General features: G+C 33.9%; 1 protein-coding gene and 1 pseudogene across 4 annotated transcripts in view; both read left to right on the forward strand.

The window, feature by feature from the left end:
• The window catches only part of CSMD3 (CUB and Sushi multiple domains 3), a 1163243-nt gene that overhangs the window by 905245 nt on the left and 239638 nt on the right, over positions 1-18360 (forward strand). For all 4 annotated transcript variants that reach the window (XM_028122520.1, XM_088023099.1, XM_028122521.1 and 1 more), the window contains 3 exons: positions 1684-1822; positions 5060-5247; positions 15645-15839. In XM_028122520.1, coding sequence (XP_027978321.1) covers positions 1684-1822; positions 5060-5247; positions 15645-15839 — 522 coding nt within the window. The remainder of the gene's footprint in view (positions 1-1683; positions 1823-5059; positions 5248-15644; positions 15840-18360) is intronic.
• Positions 16389-16992, forward strand: LOC148164608 (small ribosomal subunit protein mS31 pseudogene; annotated as a pseudogene).

Consider the following 18360-nt stretch of genomic DNA (forward strand, 5'->3'; position numbering starts at 1 on the left):
AATCCAAAACAAAACCTCAATGAGATATCACCTCACACCAGTCAGAATGGCTAAAATTAACAAGTCAGGAAACAACAGATGTTGGCGGGGATGCGGAGAAAGGGGAACCCTCCTACACTGTTGGTGGTGTGCTGGTGCAACCATTCTGGAAAACAGTCTGGATATTCCTCAAAAACCTGAGAATAGAGCTACCATATGATCCAGGAATTGCACTACTGGGTATTTACCCCAAAGATGCAAATGTAGGGATCCGAAGGGGTCTGTGCACCCCGATGTTTATAGCAGCAATGTCCACAATAGCCAAACTTTGGAAAGAGCCAAGATGTCCATCGACAGATGAATGGATAAAGAAGAAGTGGAATATATATACAATGGAATATTATGCAGCCATCAAAAGGAATGAAATCTTGCCATTTGCAACACCTGGATAGAACTGGGGAGTGTTATGCTGAGCAAAATAAGTCAATCAGAGAAAGACATGTATCATATGACCTCACTGATATGAGGAATTCTTAATCTCAGGAGACAAACTGAGGGTTGCTGGAGTGGTGGGGCGTGGGAGGGTTGGGGTGGCTGGGTGATAGACATTGGGGAGGGTATGTGCTATGGTGAGCGCTGTGAATTGTGCAAGACTGTTGAATCACAGATCTGTACCTCTGAAACAAATAATACAGTATATGTTAAAAAAAAAAGTTAGCAGGAGGGGAAGAATGAAGGAGGGGAATTCGGAGGGGGAGATGAACTATGAGAGACGATGGACTCTGAAAAACAAACTGAGGGTTCTAGAGGGGAAAGGTGGGAGGATGGGTTCGCTGGTGATGGCTATTAAGGAGGGCACGTTCTGCATGGAGCACTGGGTGTTAATGCAAACAATGAATCATGGAACACTTCATCAAAAACTAATGATGTAATGTATGGTGATTAATGTAACATAATAATAAAAAACATTAAAAATATACAGACTTCAACAATAATCCCTTAAAGAATGTATTCTTTGCATTTCACTGACAAGTGTTGGAGCCTCTTTATCGAAGTGTTACGGAAACCTTTGTTTGGGGCTGTAATAACTCTAGTATCTGTCTATTTTCATCAACAAGTCAGACAACTAGAATTTAGGGATATGGTAACATTCAGTTTAAGAGTGTTTTATTGTAAAATGCTGTAGTTTCACAGATAATTATCCATTCTCACTCATTCATTATTGTCATAGACTCTTCCTCCATAAATACATAAAGAAAAGGTACCAGGGATGATGTGAAAATGAGCCAAGTATCTCATGTCCCATTATTCCACTTATTAGAGATTTTGTTTTGCTTTGTTTTGTTTCTAACTTTTTCCTTCAAGCTTCATATTTGTTCTTAGAACCTTGGGAAAACCATCTATACACTTCCTCTCAATGCTTATCTTCTACATGAAACAAAATAGTATTAGAAAGGGAGGGAAGTACGTATGTAATTTTGAAGCCAGTGAAAAAGCTAAATTCAATATAACTATGTACATATGTGTTTAATATCTTAATGGTCTTTCTTGAAAGACAATACAGTATTCTCAACCATCCAATACTAAAAAAAGTCAGATGTATATGAAATCTTCTGAAGTTTTTAGAGAAGTGTTTATACAAATATTGATAGCTAATAAATTTTATTAATCACTTAAGGGTTTGTTTGTTTGTTTAAATTAAAGCACCCTGTGGAGGCAATTTAACAGGATCTTCAGGCTTTATTCTTTCACCAAACTTCCCTCATCCATATCCCCATAGCAGGGACTGTGACTGGACTATCACCGTCAACACAGACTATGTTATCTCCTTGGCATTTATCAGGTGAGTTCCTGTACATTTCTACATTTTAAAAAATCTTTTCTTGTCATTTTACCTTAGCATTTGCACTAGGCAAAGTTTTATTTCTGTATATGACATTTTAATTAATCTTTATTAATTCCAGTACTAATACTTTGCAATCAGCAGTTTGCAGCCTTGTATAATAGTATAGATGCCAGTGTAGTTCTCAAGACTAGTGGGTAAGCATCTTCACCAGATTTCAGTGTAGAGGAAGCATGTTAAAGGTCAAGTAGTTTATTGTCTCTCATGAAATGTGATTTCTTTATAACTTTTCCTCTCTCCCTGTATTTACCATCACTGCTTCATAAAATTCAGTTTTTCCCAAACTTCAAGATTAAAAGGTCACTATTTCTCAGGATTTTTTTCTCCTATTTGTGTGCCACCCAAAATCTTTTTGTAGTATCTAAATACCCATATGTGCAACATTACCATTCGGCTTGTGAAAATATGTATTCTACCTGTTATTTTTATGGTGATCTCATTAAGTCAAGCTGACAGAGAAGAGATGAATCATTCCTATATGATTTCTCAGTGTAACTTGTCTCATGATAGAGCTTTACTTGGGAGTGTTCCAGAATTTACAAATGTTGGTTAGTAATGTCAACTGCAGGGTAGCCTTAGTACTGAAGTAGCCGAGGATCCAGCTTCCTGTGTGGGAAAGAAGGTGGCTGACTTCGAGGTCAAACTCTGCCACCACTATCTGTGTTACCTCGGGTAGGTTATTTTTTGGAATGAACCTGTTTCTTCACAGGGAACTTATACCTATTGTCACAAAACCTGGTCTAACCTTTTCCCTTAATATTTCAGTGGGAGGGCTTAGGTATCAGCAACTCAAAGAGTTCTTTAAGCAGAAATGTCCTAATCTTCAGTGTCCAAGATTGATGTGCTTTGGCTCTAGTAACACAGCCCCTCCTGCTGGTGTGTTAAAGCTGCTTGGTATTTATGTAAAATATTAAGGTTAAATATGTACTTTTTTCTAATATATTGAAACCAGGTTTAAAAACAATTTGAAGTCATAAAAATTTGTAAAAGTATACATATGCCGACTTTTTATTTCTATAATTTGTAGTAATGCATTGATAATTGGTAATAACAAAGCAACAGTGATAGTAATGTTAGTTATATGCCAGGACCCAGTTATGAGACAAATTGCTGAGGTTATTATACTCATTTTTACAGTTGAGAAAATGGCAGTACAGACATGAGAAATGTCAATTTGAATGATACAGGCCTTAGCAGACTTACAAAATTATTGTAGTTAATAAATGAGTGGTAGAAGGCTGTACTAGATGAAACGCATGACCTAAATTTGATTTCCAGCTGTGTCATTTATTATGTGACCCTAGAGAGATCACTGACATTCAGGGCCTTAGTGTACTCATTGGGAAAATGGAAATGATAATCCCTTCCTTATACCACAGGATTATTGACAAGACCAACTTAATATTTATGAAACTGCCTTATAAAATAGAATGTCCTATTAGAATGTACTCTCCTTTTTTTTTTTTTTCAGGAGAAATAGTCATTACAGCTAGGATTCTAAAATTTCCTAAAAAAAAAAAAGACGACTTTGTTTTATTCTCATTTTTAAAGAAGTTACAAAGCAATATTTCAAAGTACTTATTTAGGCCCAAACTAGAAATTAAAAAGAAATGGGCTTCAGTCCATTGTTAAATAGGCTTTTGGGTTTCTGAGGATAATACATACAGCTATATCATTTATAAAGCACTTGCTTCTAGTGATTCTAGTAATGTAGGTAAGGAAGTTGTAATATGCATTAAATCTTAATGCTGCAAGAAATGTAGTTCAAAAAGGTTGTGTTTTACCCCAGAAGGGTAGTAACAAAATAAGGCCTTATCCTCTGATTTCTGCTATATTACAGCAAAAATTGCCAAAATTTAGGCCTTATACCCACCAAAAGATTTCAAGAGTAATTAATTGATTTAGACTTAATGAAGATAGATACTGAATAAATTAAACAGAATAGAACAGTGTGGTGGTCCCCTTACTTTTTCATGTTATGGGGCCCCTTATTTATTGAAGTTTAGAAACCCTGCATTACACCAGTCTTTCTTCACTATTTATGCACAGGTAAACTATCTGGATTCCTGTCCCTTATACATGCATACAAAAAGATTTAGAATTGTTGTGGAAATTTAACCTCTATAAATCCAGTAGATTTGGAAAGAACATTTCTTACAAGTTTCTTATTTATATGCAAAGATGATAAAATTTGACAAGATAGTTTTTCCACTGATAGATGTTTAACAATTGCAAGCTTTACTGGTTTTATTTAATATCATGAACTTGTTGACTTTTCTTAATGACCCAACTGAGTCCATCCTTTTCTCTGGTACAGTATGATCTAGGTAATAGACAAATGTTTGTATGTCTTTGGCTTCTAAATATTTGGATTCTACAATCATTATGGGACAATTATCATACTTCTGAAGGTTGTTAAGGCAAATCTGGAATATCAAAATATTGATTTGAATAATTTACATGCTAAAATGTCCTTATTTACACATTATTTAATTTTGACAAACAGGGTGTTGGTTTGATTTCTCTTACATCAAGTTCTAAAAGAAGAAAATATATTTACTTTCAGGAAAAAGAATACCTAATACAATGTGCAGGACTTCATTTGAGGATTTAAATGTAAATTTTGTATTTCAAACTTTTGCTTGAATCGGATATGTAGAGTTGAATTTTAAACAGCAAATATGCTTGTAAATTTTGAAGTTCAAGTCAAATAGTATCATTGACAAAGAAAAAAGTTTGCATTTTCATGATGCAAAATATCTGGATGAAAAATTTTTAAAATAGATGTCCTCCAAGTTTAATGGATATAAAGTAACTTACATAAGGATATGTAACTAACAAGGGCAGAAGCAAGGCTTGAACTTAATATCTCTGACTCCAAACCTCGTATTTCTAATTTCATTAGAAATTGCCTTACTATCATTTGTATTCCCTGTTGACACAGTGACAGCTTAGAAATATTTGAAAATATCAAGATGTCTTTTCTCTCTTGCACTGCTTTGATATTCATATTCAATGTGTTGCCCGGTAAATTTTCAACTTAGTTTTCGTTGATGAGGTCTGTTATTTTTAAAGATATTGACTGAATTAATATATGATTATTGACTATTACACTTAACACCTTAGCAGTAATCAGTCCAATTCCTTTTCTCTCTTTCTCCCTCTCTCTTTTTTTAGTTTTAGCATAGAACCTAACTATGACTTCCTCTATATATATGACGGACCAGACAGTAATAGCCCGCTGATTGGAAGTTTTCAAGACAGCAAGTTACCAGAGAGAATAGAGAGCAGCTCAAATACTATGCATTTGGCTTTTCGGAGTGATGGATCTGTTAGTTACACTGGATTTCATTTAGAATATAAAGGTAAATGTGAACATTAGATTTCAGCAGCATGATTTAGATTGTATTTTATACAGGAAAATAATTCTGTATTGGCCATTGTCAGTGGTTAGTTATCTGTGTATTTCTTAATGCAGATTACCTACAATTCATCTTATAAAAGGGCTCTCACTGTATACTTTTCCTATCAGTGAGAAGGAAATTAGCATTTCTCTAATTACTACCAAAGGAAATGTATCAGGCAAACAAATTAGCAATTAGTACATTGTGGTAGTTGGCTAAGACCACAAAATATTTAAAAAAACATTAACAAATTTTTTTGGAAGCTGAGCTTCACTCATCTTTATTCAGAGACTACTCTCAGTGATAAGGAGAACAAAGTATACTGATAATTACATTTCAGAAAATGTCTAAAGATATTTGAATGTGTCAATATTCAGAATAGAGAAAATAAAATATAGTGATAATTATAACATTTTAGAATATTTCTGCAAATATTTAAATGAATTACAATGCCTATGTATGTTTATAAATACATTTTTCTTAACTTTTATTCTATGACTATGAGAAAAAATAGATCTTAGTTGTTTAAATTAAAATTTTTTTTCCAATAATTGAGTTCAAAAATGATATACTGATAATTTATCTCAAGTTATCAATTGAGTACTAAAATATATATTTTGGATTTGTTACCACTTTTTTATTATGAAATATTTTCAATAACTGAAGATTATACAGAATAACAAAACAAACTTCATAGTATCCACCATCCAACCTGACAAACCTTAATATTGTGCCATATTTGCTTCAGACCTCTTTATTCTTGTCTTAAGAAATATAATATTAAATATACAATTGAAACTCCTTTTGCATTTGCCATGGAACGGGGTGGGGGTATGTCTCTTCAAGTCTATCAAAAGAAGTAAAGATTAATCCCACAACTTTACATGGCATGGTTTAAGGAAGGCTTTTGTAGGGAGAGGGAAAACACAAATTAGCAATATACAGATGCTTGGAATCCTCCAATAGCTCCAACAAAATTTGGGAATGCATGCCAAGGCCATGTTATCTACTGGATATAGAAATGATGTGGATTTCATTACATTGGAAAGGCTGAGCCCTCTATGAGTCTCTCATCTTACAGAGGAAAGTAAGAAAATGGCCTTATCAGTGAAAGAATTTATAAGCTGCTTGACACCAGACAGTGAGGATTTGGGGTGCCAGCTATTTATTGGGGGTCTCTGCAAATGCTGGCTGCTCCAAACCAGAGGACTCCAGAGAAGTTTAGGTCTTCTAACTATGGTCTTAATGCAGGGTTGAACTTAAGCACCATGCCAATCTCTCCATGTGGAAGGGCCTCCCCACACCATACACCAGGCAGGCAGGACCCAACTAGCTGGCTATCCAGGCAAACCATAATGAGCACTCTACTATAGTTGTTTTTTGGGTTTTTTTTTTTTTTTATGACTATAGCTTTAAAACAAGTACTGATATGAGGTAAGCAGATTACCCTACCTTATCCTTCTTCAAAATGGTCTTGGTGTCTATTAACCTTTATAACTTCTATTTTGCTTTTAGAATTAAGTTCTTTCTGTCTGTTGAATTTGATTGGGACTGCATTGTATTTATAAATTATTTAGAATAAATTGAAGTATGTATGATATTTAATCTTTTCATCTACTATTATGGCATATCTCTCAATTTATTCATACCTTCCTCGTTGCCTTTCAGTAATAGTTTACAATTTTCTTTATAAATTTTTCTCATCTAAATCTTAAATGTCTTGTAGTTTCCATTGTAATTAATCTCACTTTCTATTAGATTTTACTGGTTGTTGCTAATACATGGGTTTTTGTAATTACTTAGTCTCTAGCAAACTGGCTTAAGTCTTTCATCAGTTATCATAATTTTTCTATGGATTTTTTTGGATGTTTTATGCCAACAGTGACAGTTCTGTTTTGTTGTATTTGTTTGTTTGTTTTTCTAGTCTATATGCTCCCCCACCCCTCACCCCCTTGGCTTAATGATCAGGATAAGAAAGTCAGTACCACATCAAATTAAAACAGTGGTAGCCATTGTTCTGTCATTACTGACTTTTTTTTTTTGTCATTACTGATTTTAAAGAGAATACATCTAATGTTTTACCTTTAAGTATGATATTTACTATTGGTTGCGGTAATGCTAATAAGGGCTAACATTTTTTAACTCATTGTTTTCAGAGACATTTCAAAGTTATTTACATGTAAAAATCGTTTACCTCTATGAATGAAGAAGTTTTAGCACAACAACGTTCAGTAATTTGCCCGGTTATGTGGCAGAGCTAAGATTTGATGCAGAGTGGGCTCCAGAATCCCAGCATTGACATTCTTACCCAAAATGTTACATTACCTAGATATATATTTTATCAATTATAGGAAGTTCCCTAACATTCCTGATTTACTAAAAATCGCTTAATCATAATGGGATTTAATTTTATCAACTGTGGGACACCTGGTTGGCTCAGTCTGTTACGTGTCTGCCTTCAGCTCAGGTCCTGATCCCAGGGTTCTGGGATCCAGTCCGGAACCAGAACCAGGCTCCTTGCTCTGCAGGAAGCCTGATTCTCCCTCTGCCTGCTTCTGCCCCTGCTTGTGCTCTCTCTCTCTGACAAATAAATAAATAAAATCTTTAAAAAAATATTTTATCAACTTCTTTTTCATCAACTATTGAAAATATTACAAGGTTTTCCTTTGTGAAACTTTTTTTTTTTTTTAAAGATTTTATTTATTTATTCATGAGCAACAGAGGTGGGGAGAGGGAGAGAGAGAGAGAGAGAGAGAGAGAAGCAGAGGGAGAAGCAGGCTCCCAAGGAGCAGGGAGCCCGATGCAGGACTCGATCCCAGGACCCTGGGATCATGACCTGAGCCGAAGGCAGACGCTTAACCATCTGAGCCACCCAGGCGCCCTCCTTTGTGAAACTCTTAATTTGGTAAATTATATTATACTTTTTCTAACATTAAAACATCTTCACATTCATAGGATAAAAGCGATTTCCTTTTTTTTTTGCTTTTATTATACTTTGCTGATTTCAGTGCATTAAAATATTAAATTTTTGTAATTATGGCATATATTGCCATGGGCTTATTACCATCGATTAAAAATTTATTATCTTTGATCTCTTACCATGAGATTAGTCTGTAATTTTCCTTCCTTACACTTGTCTTTGTCTAGTTTTGATCAACATTATACAACCCTCTAACTTTGGGAGCATTTTTATTTTCTAGTATTTAGAATAGTCTGTATGAGTTAGGAATCATCTGTTTCTTAAACATTTGCTAGAAATTTCCTGTAAAAATAGGGACTTGGTGATTTGATGCAGTAGAATTTTGTGGTTATATATCTATCCAGTTTTGCTACTTTATCTTAGATTTTTGAAAGTCTGTTTTCTAAGAATTATTTTCATCCATCCAAGTTTTCAAGTGTATTGGCATAAAACTATTTTCAGTATTTTCTTATTTTATTTGTTGCTGTATGTTTTTATTAACATTGTTTAGGATGTGTGTTAATATTGCTTTTATTCATAGTATTTATTCCCTTCTATTTTCTCTGGATTTGCTTTCCCTTTTTTCTAGTTTATTGAAATAAATACTTAACTTATTAATATTCAGATTTTTTCTCTTCTAATATGAACTTTTGTGGCTATAACTTTTTTCTAAGTACTATTTTACATGCTTTGCAAAAGTTTTAAAGTGTAGAGCTTCATTATTAATCATTCTAAACTTGTCCTAATACCACTGCATTGATTTTTTTTCTGTTTAAGAGTTATTTAGAAATAACATCAATTAATTTCAATCTATATATAATTATACATTTTTAATTTACTTGCACTGTGGTAAGATATGTATGATTCCAATTGCTGGGCATGACTGCTGTATGGCCTGTGGTATGGTCAATTATTATGCCTGTCCCTGTGTGCTAGGCAAAAAGAGCACGATTTAATTGATGGGTGAAAGTTTTTATATATATCCATTAAATTAAGCCCTCCAATTATATTTCTCAAATATTTATATCTTCACTATTTTTTTAAAAATCTCCTTGGTCAAGCGATCATTGAGACACTTGGGCATATCTATTATAATTCTTAATTTTTAACTTTTTTCTTAAAATTTTGACCATTTTTGTTTTATGTATTATGGGAACTTATTTTCAAGTACATATGAATTATATTTTTCTTTTCTTTTATTGGTGCATTGAATTTACTCCATTTATATTTATTTGCCTTTCAGATCTTATTTCTACTCTTTTTGTAATTTCATTTTTTTTCTTTTCTCAAATAACCATATAATCACCTGATACTTTGTTGTTTATTCACGTTTATTTACCATATGCACCCCCATTTACTCCACTAACTCCCCACACATATGCTGAAATACAAGCTTCTTAAGAGCAAGAACTCTGTTATTCACTGCTGTACAATTAATGCCTTTCAACAGTACCTACACATCATAATTGGGTGGTAATTATTGAAATGATTGGTTTTGAGCGGCTACAAGAGGTGTTTTCTCATTTTAAATCAAGTCATAATTAGAAACATAGAATAATAACATTATTGAAAAATAAGATCTTAGAGATGCATTTCTGTCCTGCATTTTATAAAGAGAACTTGGCTCTTTAGGAATATCTTCTTGTATCTGCCAGCAAACAGGCTTCTAAATAAGACCTATTTAAAAGGAAAAGAAAAAGGAAAGGAAAGGTAAAGAAAAGAAAGAAAGGAAAAGGGAAAGGAAAGGAGGAAGGAAGCAGGCAAGCAAAGAAGGAAAAAAAAAACTGGAAGCAAGCCAGTACAGCTAGGTCCTACTGTAAAACATTTCCAGAGATCACTAGGAGAAAAGATACAGGAAAAATGCCACTAATTCTACCCTGCTCAGGGCAGATGGTACTAACTGATTCCAGCATTAGGTCCTGTGGAAACAGGAACTGACATCACAGTCCTTTCTCTACCAACATTCCAGGCAGCCATTCCCAAATCCATGTAGTTAAGCAGTTGAGATAAAACCTACTCTCCATTTTTCTTAGCTAACTGTACGTGCATTCCTGCTTCCCAGCTTGATCCATTTCCATGTCCCATTATTTCCAATTCCTAAGATTTACGCTGCCTTAGGAAAAGGGCCACAGATGCAAATTTTTTAAAAGATAAAACTATTCATTATGTACCTAATCTATTCTAGGTACAATGATCAGCTCTTTTTAATGAATTATCTCTATCCTTCCTATGAGCAGGTACACTTATAAATGCAACAAAAATACTAAAGTAACAGAATTGGGTGCTAAGTATTGCTACCCCTATTTTACAAATGACAAAACTAAGGATCAGATTATTAAAAAGTTATAGGAAATGACATAAATTATTATTACTACTAAGAATAAAGGCAAATAAAAATATAAAATACAGAGAGAAATACATAATCATGCCATGAACTTCAGTCTTTCTGGACCCTACAATTACTCCCCACCATGCTTAGCTACTACACCAATACTCACTTAGACACAATTTCATGAAGTCTTATTTTATACTTATATTTTATACTCCAAAGAGTATTTCTTCTGATGTTAGTATCAAGTTCATGGCACTCCGTAAATCCAACCTAATTAATTCTCTGGACTGGTCCTCACAATTCTCATCCATGGGGAAGTTCCATTCCCCACTTCAGGGTCCCCAGGGTCTTTTTCATCAGCCTCCCTATTTTCTATCCTCATTTCAAAAAACGTTACCTCTTTAATTGTCTAGTTTCTTAAAGCTAATAAAATGGTCCTTATGTTTATTTCTGCCATAGACACCTCAGAATTTTCCTAAAATATGCACCCCCCCCAAAATAAACTGACATATGCATTGAGACCCTGGATGGTAAAAAGAGTTTCCCTTTGTCATTTGTAATACATGTCCTGTACCTTCACTTGAGCATGTTCTGTTGGCACTGAAAAGTAAAGCTTTTATGTCTTGACTCACTCTAAATACATAATAATGTTTTTAGTAGGCCTTTAATTTAAACGCAACACCTACCTCTATTAGAGCTCACACCAGAGTATAGTTACCACTGCTTGTGTTCAGATCTTTCTCTCCATTTCCCCCTTGAAGACAGACATTGAATCTTATTTTTGCTTGTGTGCAAACACACAGTAGTTGTGCAATGAACCAATGCTACATTTTAACATTGCAAAAACACAAGCCTGCTAACATGGATTCTGGAAGGAATAGCACTTTTCACTTATGTAAAGCAAATTGTGGATATGCTTTTATGTTGTAGACAATAGTAAACTGGAGCAGGAAGTAGAAGTTTGGGGCTGAAGGGAAGACATTTGGCTAATTTTAAAACAATGTCTCCATGAAGAGTTCAAATTAGGCCTAGTCTCCATTGTAATTTCAATGAGATATAATATTAACAAACTTACAGTGGAATAAATATTTAGAGTTTAAACAGTGCTCTCATTTGCATTGTTTTAATATTAAGACCATTTTAGGTTATAATGTTAATAAGTGTCTTAAATTTCATAATTACAACATTTATATAAATGTGACTCATATAGTAGTAATATTTGTATTCTTTTAACAAAATATATTGATTCTGATGGAGAGAGAATATACAGTTTTGTGCTACTGAAGGAGACCTCCTGGCAGCTGGTGTTTTAGCTAGCAAGGGATGCCAATTTATAGACACCAATACGTACAGTGGAAGACTTATGACTGGTTGTTTATATATGGTATAAGTTAGCCACTTGCTCCAAGAACCTTAACAGTATCATAAATTACATTCTAAATTAACATACCAATTTAAGATATTTTTTTCACAGAGCAACTTATTACATTTCAATGTTACCCTGAGGTATTCTGGGGGCAATTGTTTAATTTCCCTTGCAGAAATACTTTCCAAAATAAGAGAGATACATGTATGGCTTATACTTATTCTCTAAAAGCACCCTGGGACTTGAGTTCTTAGGTGAGCTCTCACGCTAATAATAGGGAGGCCTCGTGGGACTGATTATGATCAGATGAGGGAAATATAATGCATATACATTTTGAAGGGAGCTTAGTTCTTAGTGGGCTGAATTCATGCTAGCCGGTATATGCCCATCCACACATGTTCACTATCCTGGAAATAACAGGCAGTTACATACTCTGGTCACCCTTGAAAACCAAAAATAACATATAACTACTTATGATTATACAGACTGACGTCATTCATAATAATGGCCCCTTCATGAGTGTATAGCTCTATGTGGGAATAAATTTTGAAGTAGAATCCCTTTTATGATTTTCTCCCAGAAAAAAAATTTATTTATAAATCAATCATTACATATGAATTCAACAAACATAATTATCACTGTCTTGTGCAAAGTATGATAAAAAACTTCATAGTGTTATAGACATGCTTGTTATATATATTTATATATTATCTCAACATCTGTCTGTTTTCAGGAATAGAATGGAAATAAGAGCATAATAAAGTTTTAATTTTTCCAATTGAATCTTCTCTCAAGGCACAGTATATGGCTTTCTAATGTCATTTTTTTTCATTAAAATAAGCATTTAGGACACTGTAATTGTTGGTGGAAAAACTCTGAAAAATAAATGCTTTGTAAAAATTTTTTAAAAACCATATCTAAGATATAAGCTTTATTGCTTATGCTTTATCTTGCAGCAGACATCTTATATGCTTTATTTGGAGAATATAAGGCAAGGGAGTTTTTTTGCCTAGGATCTATTCAGTAGGCAAACTACTGTGAAGGCAAACAAAATTAATTATTAATAAAAATAATAATATCAACCTGTCTGCCTCACAGTCTTTTTTTTTTTTTTCCAAAAACTCAAATCGCCTTTCCATCTACTGCCTAGAGCTTTGCATAAGAATTCTCCAGGTGTTTCCAAAATTACCAGACAATTGCTATGGCAGACCTGGAAATAAACAAGGGCCGTATTATTCATAGAAAGCTATTCACCAAGGATTTAATGTAATGTGTAAACACAATAATGAGATAAATGAATCCTCTCAAAATGAGGCTAGCAATATAAAATTGTTGCAGAGGCAATATATTTCATTTGTTAGCCATATTTCCCTTTCTTCAAAAAGTAGGACATTTGCAATATAGATTCCCTGATATGGCATTGAAACTATTGGGAAAACTTTAAAGAAGGAAAAAGCAAACTTTTCAAAAGACGAATATTAGGTGGTTACACTTGACAAAGGGTTGAATCCTTTTAACCAGTAACTTCAATTCTTCCTTTGCCCTCAAGGGACTTTGCTCAATTTCACGAAGGCCAGCTATAAATGCTATGGTTTCTGATCTGCCTAAAAGTTATGTTGTGTTTCCCTGCCTTTTTAAGGAAAGGCTCAATGTACAGTTTTCCTTTTTAAAGTAAACAAACCAACTCCTGGAACACTAAAGTCCCATTCTTAGTAACCAAATTGAGTATTCGCACCACTGGTTCTTTTTGGAAAATGGTATTCTGTGAATATTTTACCAGGGAAGAAATATAGTTTGTTGGATTGAGAAGTGATTTTTATTGTGAATTCTGAATAATATGTAGGGTGCAAATTTCATGTGTGTGCACCTGTGTATATGCACTTAGAAAAAGATCAAGTTACTTAGCTTTGGATTGAAACTGAGGCATCAGGTTTATCCGACTTGCACACTCGTCCCCTTAAAGCACTTTGTCTTTCACCTAGTCAGGTCATTTCTCTCTCGATGCTCAGCTTAGATGTCAATTCTTCAGGAAGATTCCTGAATGCTTCCCCTTACGCCATAATCATTACAGTTACAAGCATTTATTTAATATAATTAATAAACTGTAAATGCCATGTTGGCCAGAATATATTCTGGTTGTCCACTGCTATATTTCCAGTTTGTTGGGTAGTGTGGGCTCTAAAGTACTTATTGGAAAAAAAAGGAAAGAAAGAAAGCAGAACTTCGTTCCTTTGATAGTCTATTTAAATCACTTCAATGTTTGGTTCTGCCATTTCCTCTTTAGTTGAGTTGGGAGAAATCTTGTGTAATGTTCTTCCTAAAGCACCAATTTCTCATTTCCTATGAATGTTGAAGTACTTTGAACTCTGTAAACTTTTATGAATGGAAGAAATATATTCCTACTGTTGCAGTTAATCAGAGTTGGATATATTACAATAAAATAATTTCTGTGATAGCCAAACACTAAGATATTGTTGACTTAAATCCCGGTGATTCCATGAGTCATGTGCAGAGATGCACCCACCTCCTGGCTTCCCATGAACATAAAATAAATTCTAATGTAGAAAATCACATTTGTTATCCTGAACTTGTGGTGGCCCTTACATTTTTGTACTATTTCTTAAGGAATCTATAATAATAACAATAATAAAATAGAAATATTAAGGCATTTGTTTTAGAGCTTATTCCCAAAAATGGATGAACTAATCTTTCTGTTTCTCTACATATTTTCAAAATGTTCATGTTCTGTCACTCTCTTTAGTTCACTATCTGGGTGCACAGAAAACTTTTAGTGCCTTTGTTGTGAATGGACTTAATATTCAATGTGTCTGTTAGTGTTAACTTTAAAAGTACTTAACTTTTGGACACCTGGGTGGCTCAGTCAATTAAGCGCAGGCCTTCGGCTCAGGTCATGATCCCAGAGTCCTGGGATGGAGTCCCGCCTCAGGCTCCTTGCTCAACGGGGAGCCTGCTTCTTCCTCTGCCTGCCATTCTCCCTGCTTGTGTGCTCTCATGTGCTCTCTCTCTCTCCCTCTCTCTGACAGATAAATAAAATCTTAAAATAAATAAATAGATAAATAAATAAAAGTACTTGACTCTAACATAGACTCTCTGCTCCAAAAGATCATGGTTTGTATGTCATAAAGATTTTGCTGCTATTTGATAATGGGCAGACCTCTGATAGGAATGGGGAATAACTATAAGAGATGGGTTACAAGAAATGATTTCAGGGTAGAGAAAATTTTACCTTCCTCCCAGTGGTGAAATGAACTGAGCTCAACATAGGCAGTAGTATCATTTCCTGGTTCAGTCACAAGGAATGAGTGTACATTATTTGGGAGAAGAGCTTTTAAATAAATATTAAATAAAGAAATAAGTACTTCTTTTCCAATCATTTAAAATATTTATGCATGGATTATAGCATATAATAATTTATAATAAACTCTAAAACTCTATGCTTGACTGTATATTAGATGAATCTTAATAAGACTAATGAAAAGTTTTATTCTCTTACTCATCAATATGAATTAGCAAAATGTCAGGTATGATTTTGGGCTACTTTGTACTTTGAGCCCTCAAACAGAAGCAAAAGGGTGCTGGTACTTTCCCATCTGTTTAGAAATAGAAATAAAGAAATATTAAAGGTTTCAAAGGAAATAGTATTTTAAAGCAATTCATTTTATATCAACACTGTTTTTCAGCAAAACTTCGAGAGTCCTGCTTTGATCCAGGCAATATAATGAATGGCACAAGACTTGGAATGGATTATAAATTAGGGTCAACAGTCACCTATTACTGTGATGCTGGTTATGTTCTTCAAGGTTATTCGACACTCACCTGTATCATGGGAGATGATGGAAGACCCGGATGGAATAGAGCCTTACCAAGTTGTCATGGTAAGAAACTTTTTTTTTTTTTTTTTTGCTGAGTTTTTATTATTAGACAGAATCAGGAAATATTTAAAGCCATTTCTCTATTTTTAAAAATCAACCACTTAACATTCAATCTACAAGTGTGGTATAGGCCATGCAGAGATTTTATCAAGGATTTTTAAATTGAATTCATTAAAGAAATGGTTTTGGGAAAGTGCTTATATTCCCAGGTGTCTCTAAAGCACTGCACACATTATTGTAGGCGAGCTCTCTGAGCATAAGGGTATTGCCTATTGTATTCTGTGTTCAGGACTTAGAGGAGTGCCTGAAAAGATTAGGTGCTCAGAAGATATTGGCTGAGTAAATGAAGAATGAACACACCGAAAATGACCTTTCAACAAAATAGAGAAATGCAGTGACTTAAATATTATCAAGAACTGGTGATAAGTCTTTATCCAAACTACACATTTCTCCTAAAAATTATGGTTGCCTAAAAATGAAAACCATGTTGGAGCTGCTGAGGAAGCTCTAGTTGGCGGGGGGGGGGGGGGGGGGGGTTCAAGCACAAAGTAAAATGGAGGAGGACCTAAAATTAGTTTCAGTAACAAAATATCAGATATGTAAGTTACCATATCTGCCACAGCTAGAGTTAGTAGGAGACCAGGGCATCAGATGCAGTTTGATGCAGGAACTGGCAGTGATCATAGCCAGAAGACTGCTGATCTGAGGGAAAAATTTAGGAAAAATATATTCAAGGGGAAGAGACTTACTGTTTTTGAGATTAAGGAAGTCACTGGACAGGCATCAGACACAGAGACATCACCCACCCATAGGGCGTAGAATTTGCTAAGTGTTTAGCCAAAGTAAATGAACAGCCCACTCAGAATTCTGAAAAGTTGATCCAGTGAACACAAGAGGGGAAACTGTGGGAGTCCCCAGTTAACAGTGGAGCAGGTTGTGATGATGATGGTTCATGAATATATATTTCTGGATAAATTCCAGGAGGATTTTCCAAAACAAGGACCCATTTGCCACTTCATGGACCTAGTGACCCATGGTCTTTCCAAAACCCATACCTGAGTGTTAAATAGGAAATCCAACACAGTGGTTTAAAAATTTTAATGAAAAACAGGACATCCTAAAATAAAGCTATATACAGTTCAATTGCAGACCATAGAAATTTTTATTTCAAACTTTTGAAGATGGATTTTATAACTAAATAAAATAATATTGCATGTTGAAAAATCATATGCTTGCATACAACTCTATGAGGATAGAGGTATAGTGAAAAGTAAAAAAAAAAAAAAAAAAACAACAAACAGTTCAGTAAGGAGAGAGAAACAATGATATCACTGTGGAAAGTTACCACAGACTCCATAGTCAGGTGAATGATCCTAATGCATTGTACAAAACTGACATGGAGATGATATCATCTAGTGCAGATTTTCCAAACCAGGGCTCACCAGCAGTGAGTCATAAAATCAATTCACTGGGTCATGACCAGCATTTTTATAATTGATATAACGTTGAATAAGGTAAAATAATTAAAATAAAATAAAAGATAAATATATAAAAAGAAGAGAAAAATATTATAATTCAAAGACCATAGTAAAGATAAGTATTGTTTTGTGGGACTTTTTTCAGCTACGTATAGAGAGATGAATAAAATACAATGAATATACCCATGTGATGTGTGTGTGTATGAGTACATGTACATGTGTATGTGTATATTGCCAATACAATAATGTATATTTCTTACTATGAATTTCAGTGAAAAAAAGCAACAATTTTGATCTGATGATTAAAAGTATGGAATTTTGGTGTTTGTTACAAATAGTAATTTTTTCTCATTGTATAACGTTTTCACATATTAGAATTATGTACATATGATTTCCGACTTTCATAAGTCATCTAACCTTTCTGTCCCTCATCTCTAAAATGGGGGTAATTGAAATTCTTTACTTCAAAATGTTGCAATAAGAAATAAAGAAATGGTACATATCTATTAAACGGTCATTCTGTTAATAACAGAACAGCCAGTTAATTCTTAATTGATGGCTTCATCTATTAGAGGATAAAGGGAATAAAAAGAGAAATAATTACTTTGGATTTAATTCTGCCAAAGAGAAAAAAATAACTGATGACAGGAAAGTTTATAGAAAGCTTAAGAGAAAAAGTGATTATATTGTCTTAAAATTCAGAGGCATGCAAAAGAGAAATCTGTATATAGCCAGAAAATTCATTAAAATAACATGGAAAATTTCCAGGTGCCAGACAAGAAATAACCAAAATCCTGACAGAGAAAAACCAAAGGATACAGAAAACCATAGATCAAAAGGGTAGGTGTTAATCAATGGGATAAATTATTAAATACATGGTTTTCAATGACTTAGCTGAAAAAGTCAGGAGCACCAGAGTAAAGTATGCATTCACCAAGAATATGCCTGCCTAAAATAATCCCATTTCTTTCCAATAGGTTTCTATATTGATAGGTCATAGAAATATTAATTTCAGCATGGAATATGCCATAATATAAACAAATGAT

This window comes from Eumetopias jubatus, unplaced genomic scaffold (assembly GCF_037043125.1).
Source record: "Eumetopias jubatus isolate StellerSeaLion01/CBP00866 unplaced genomic scaffold, mEumJub1_p1.0 scaffold_4, whole genome shotgun sequence".
Taxonomy (NCBI): Eukaryota; Metazoa; Chordata; class Mammalia; order Carnivora; family Otariidae; genus Eumetopias; species Eumetopias jubatus.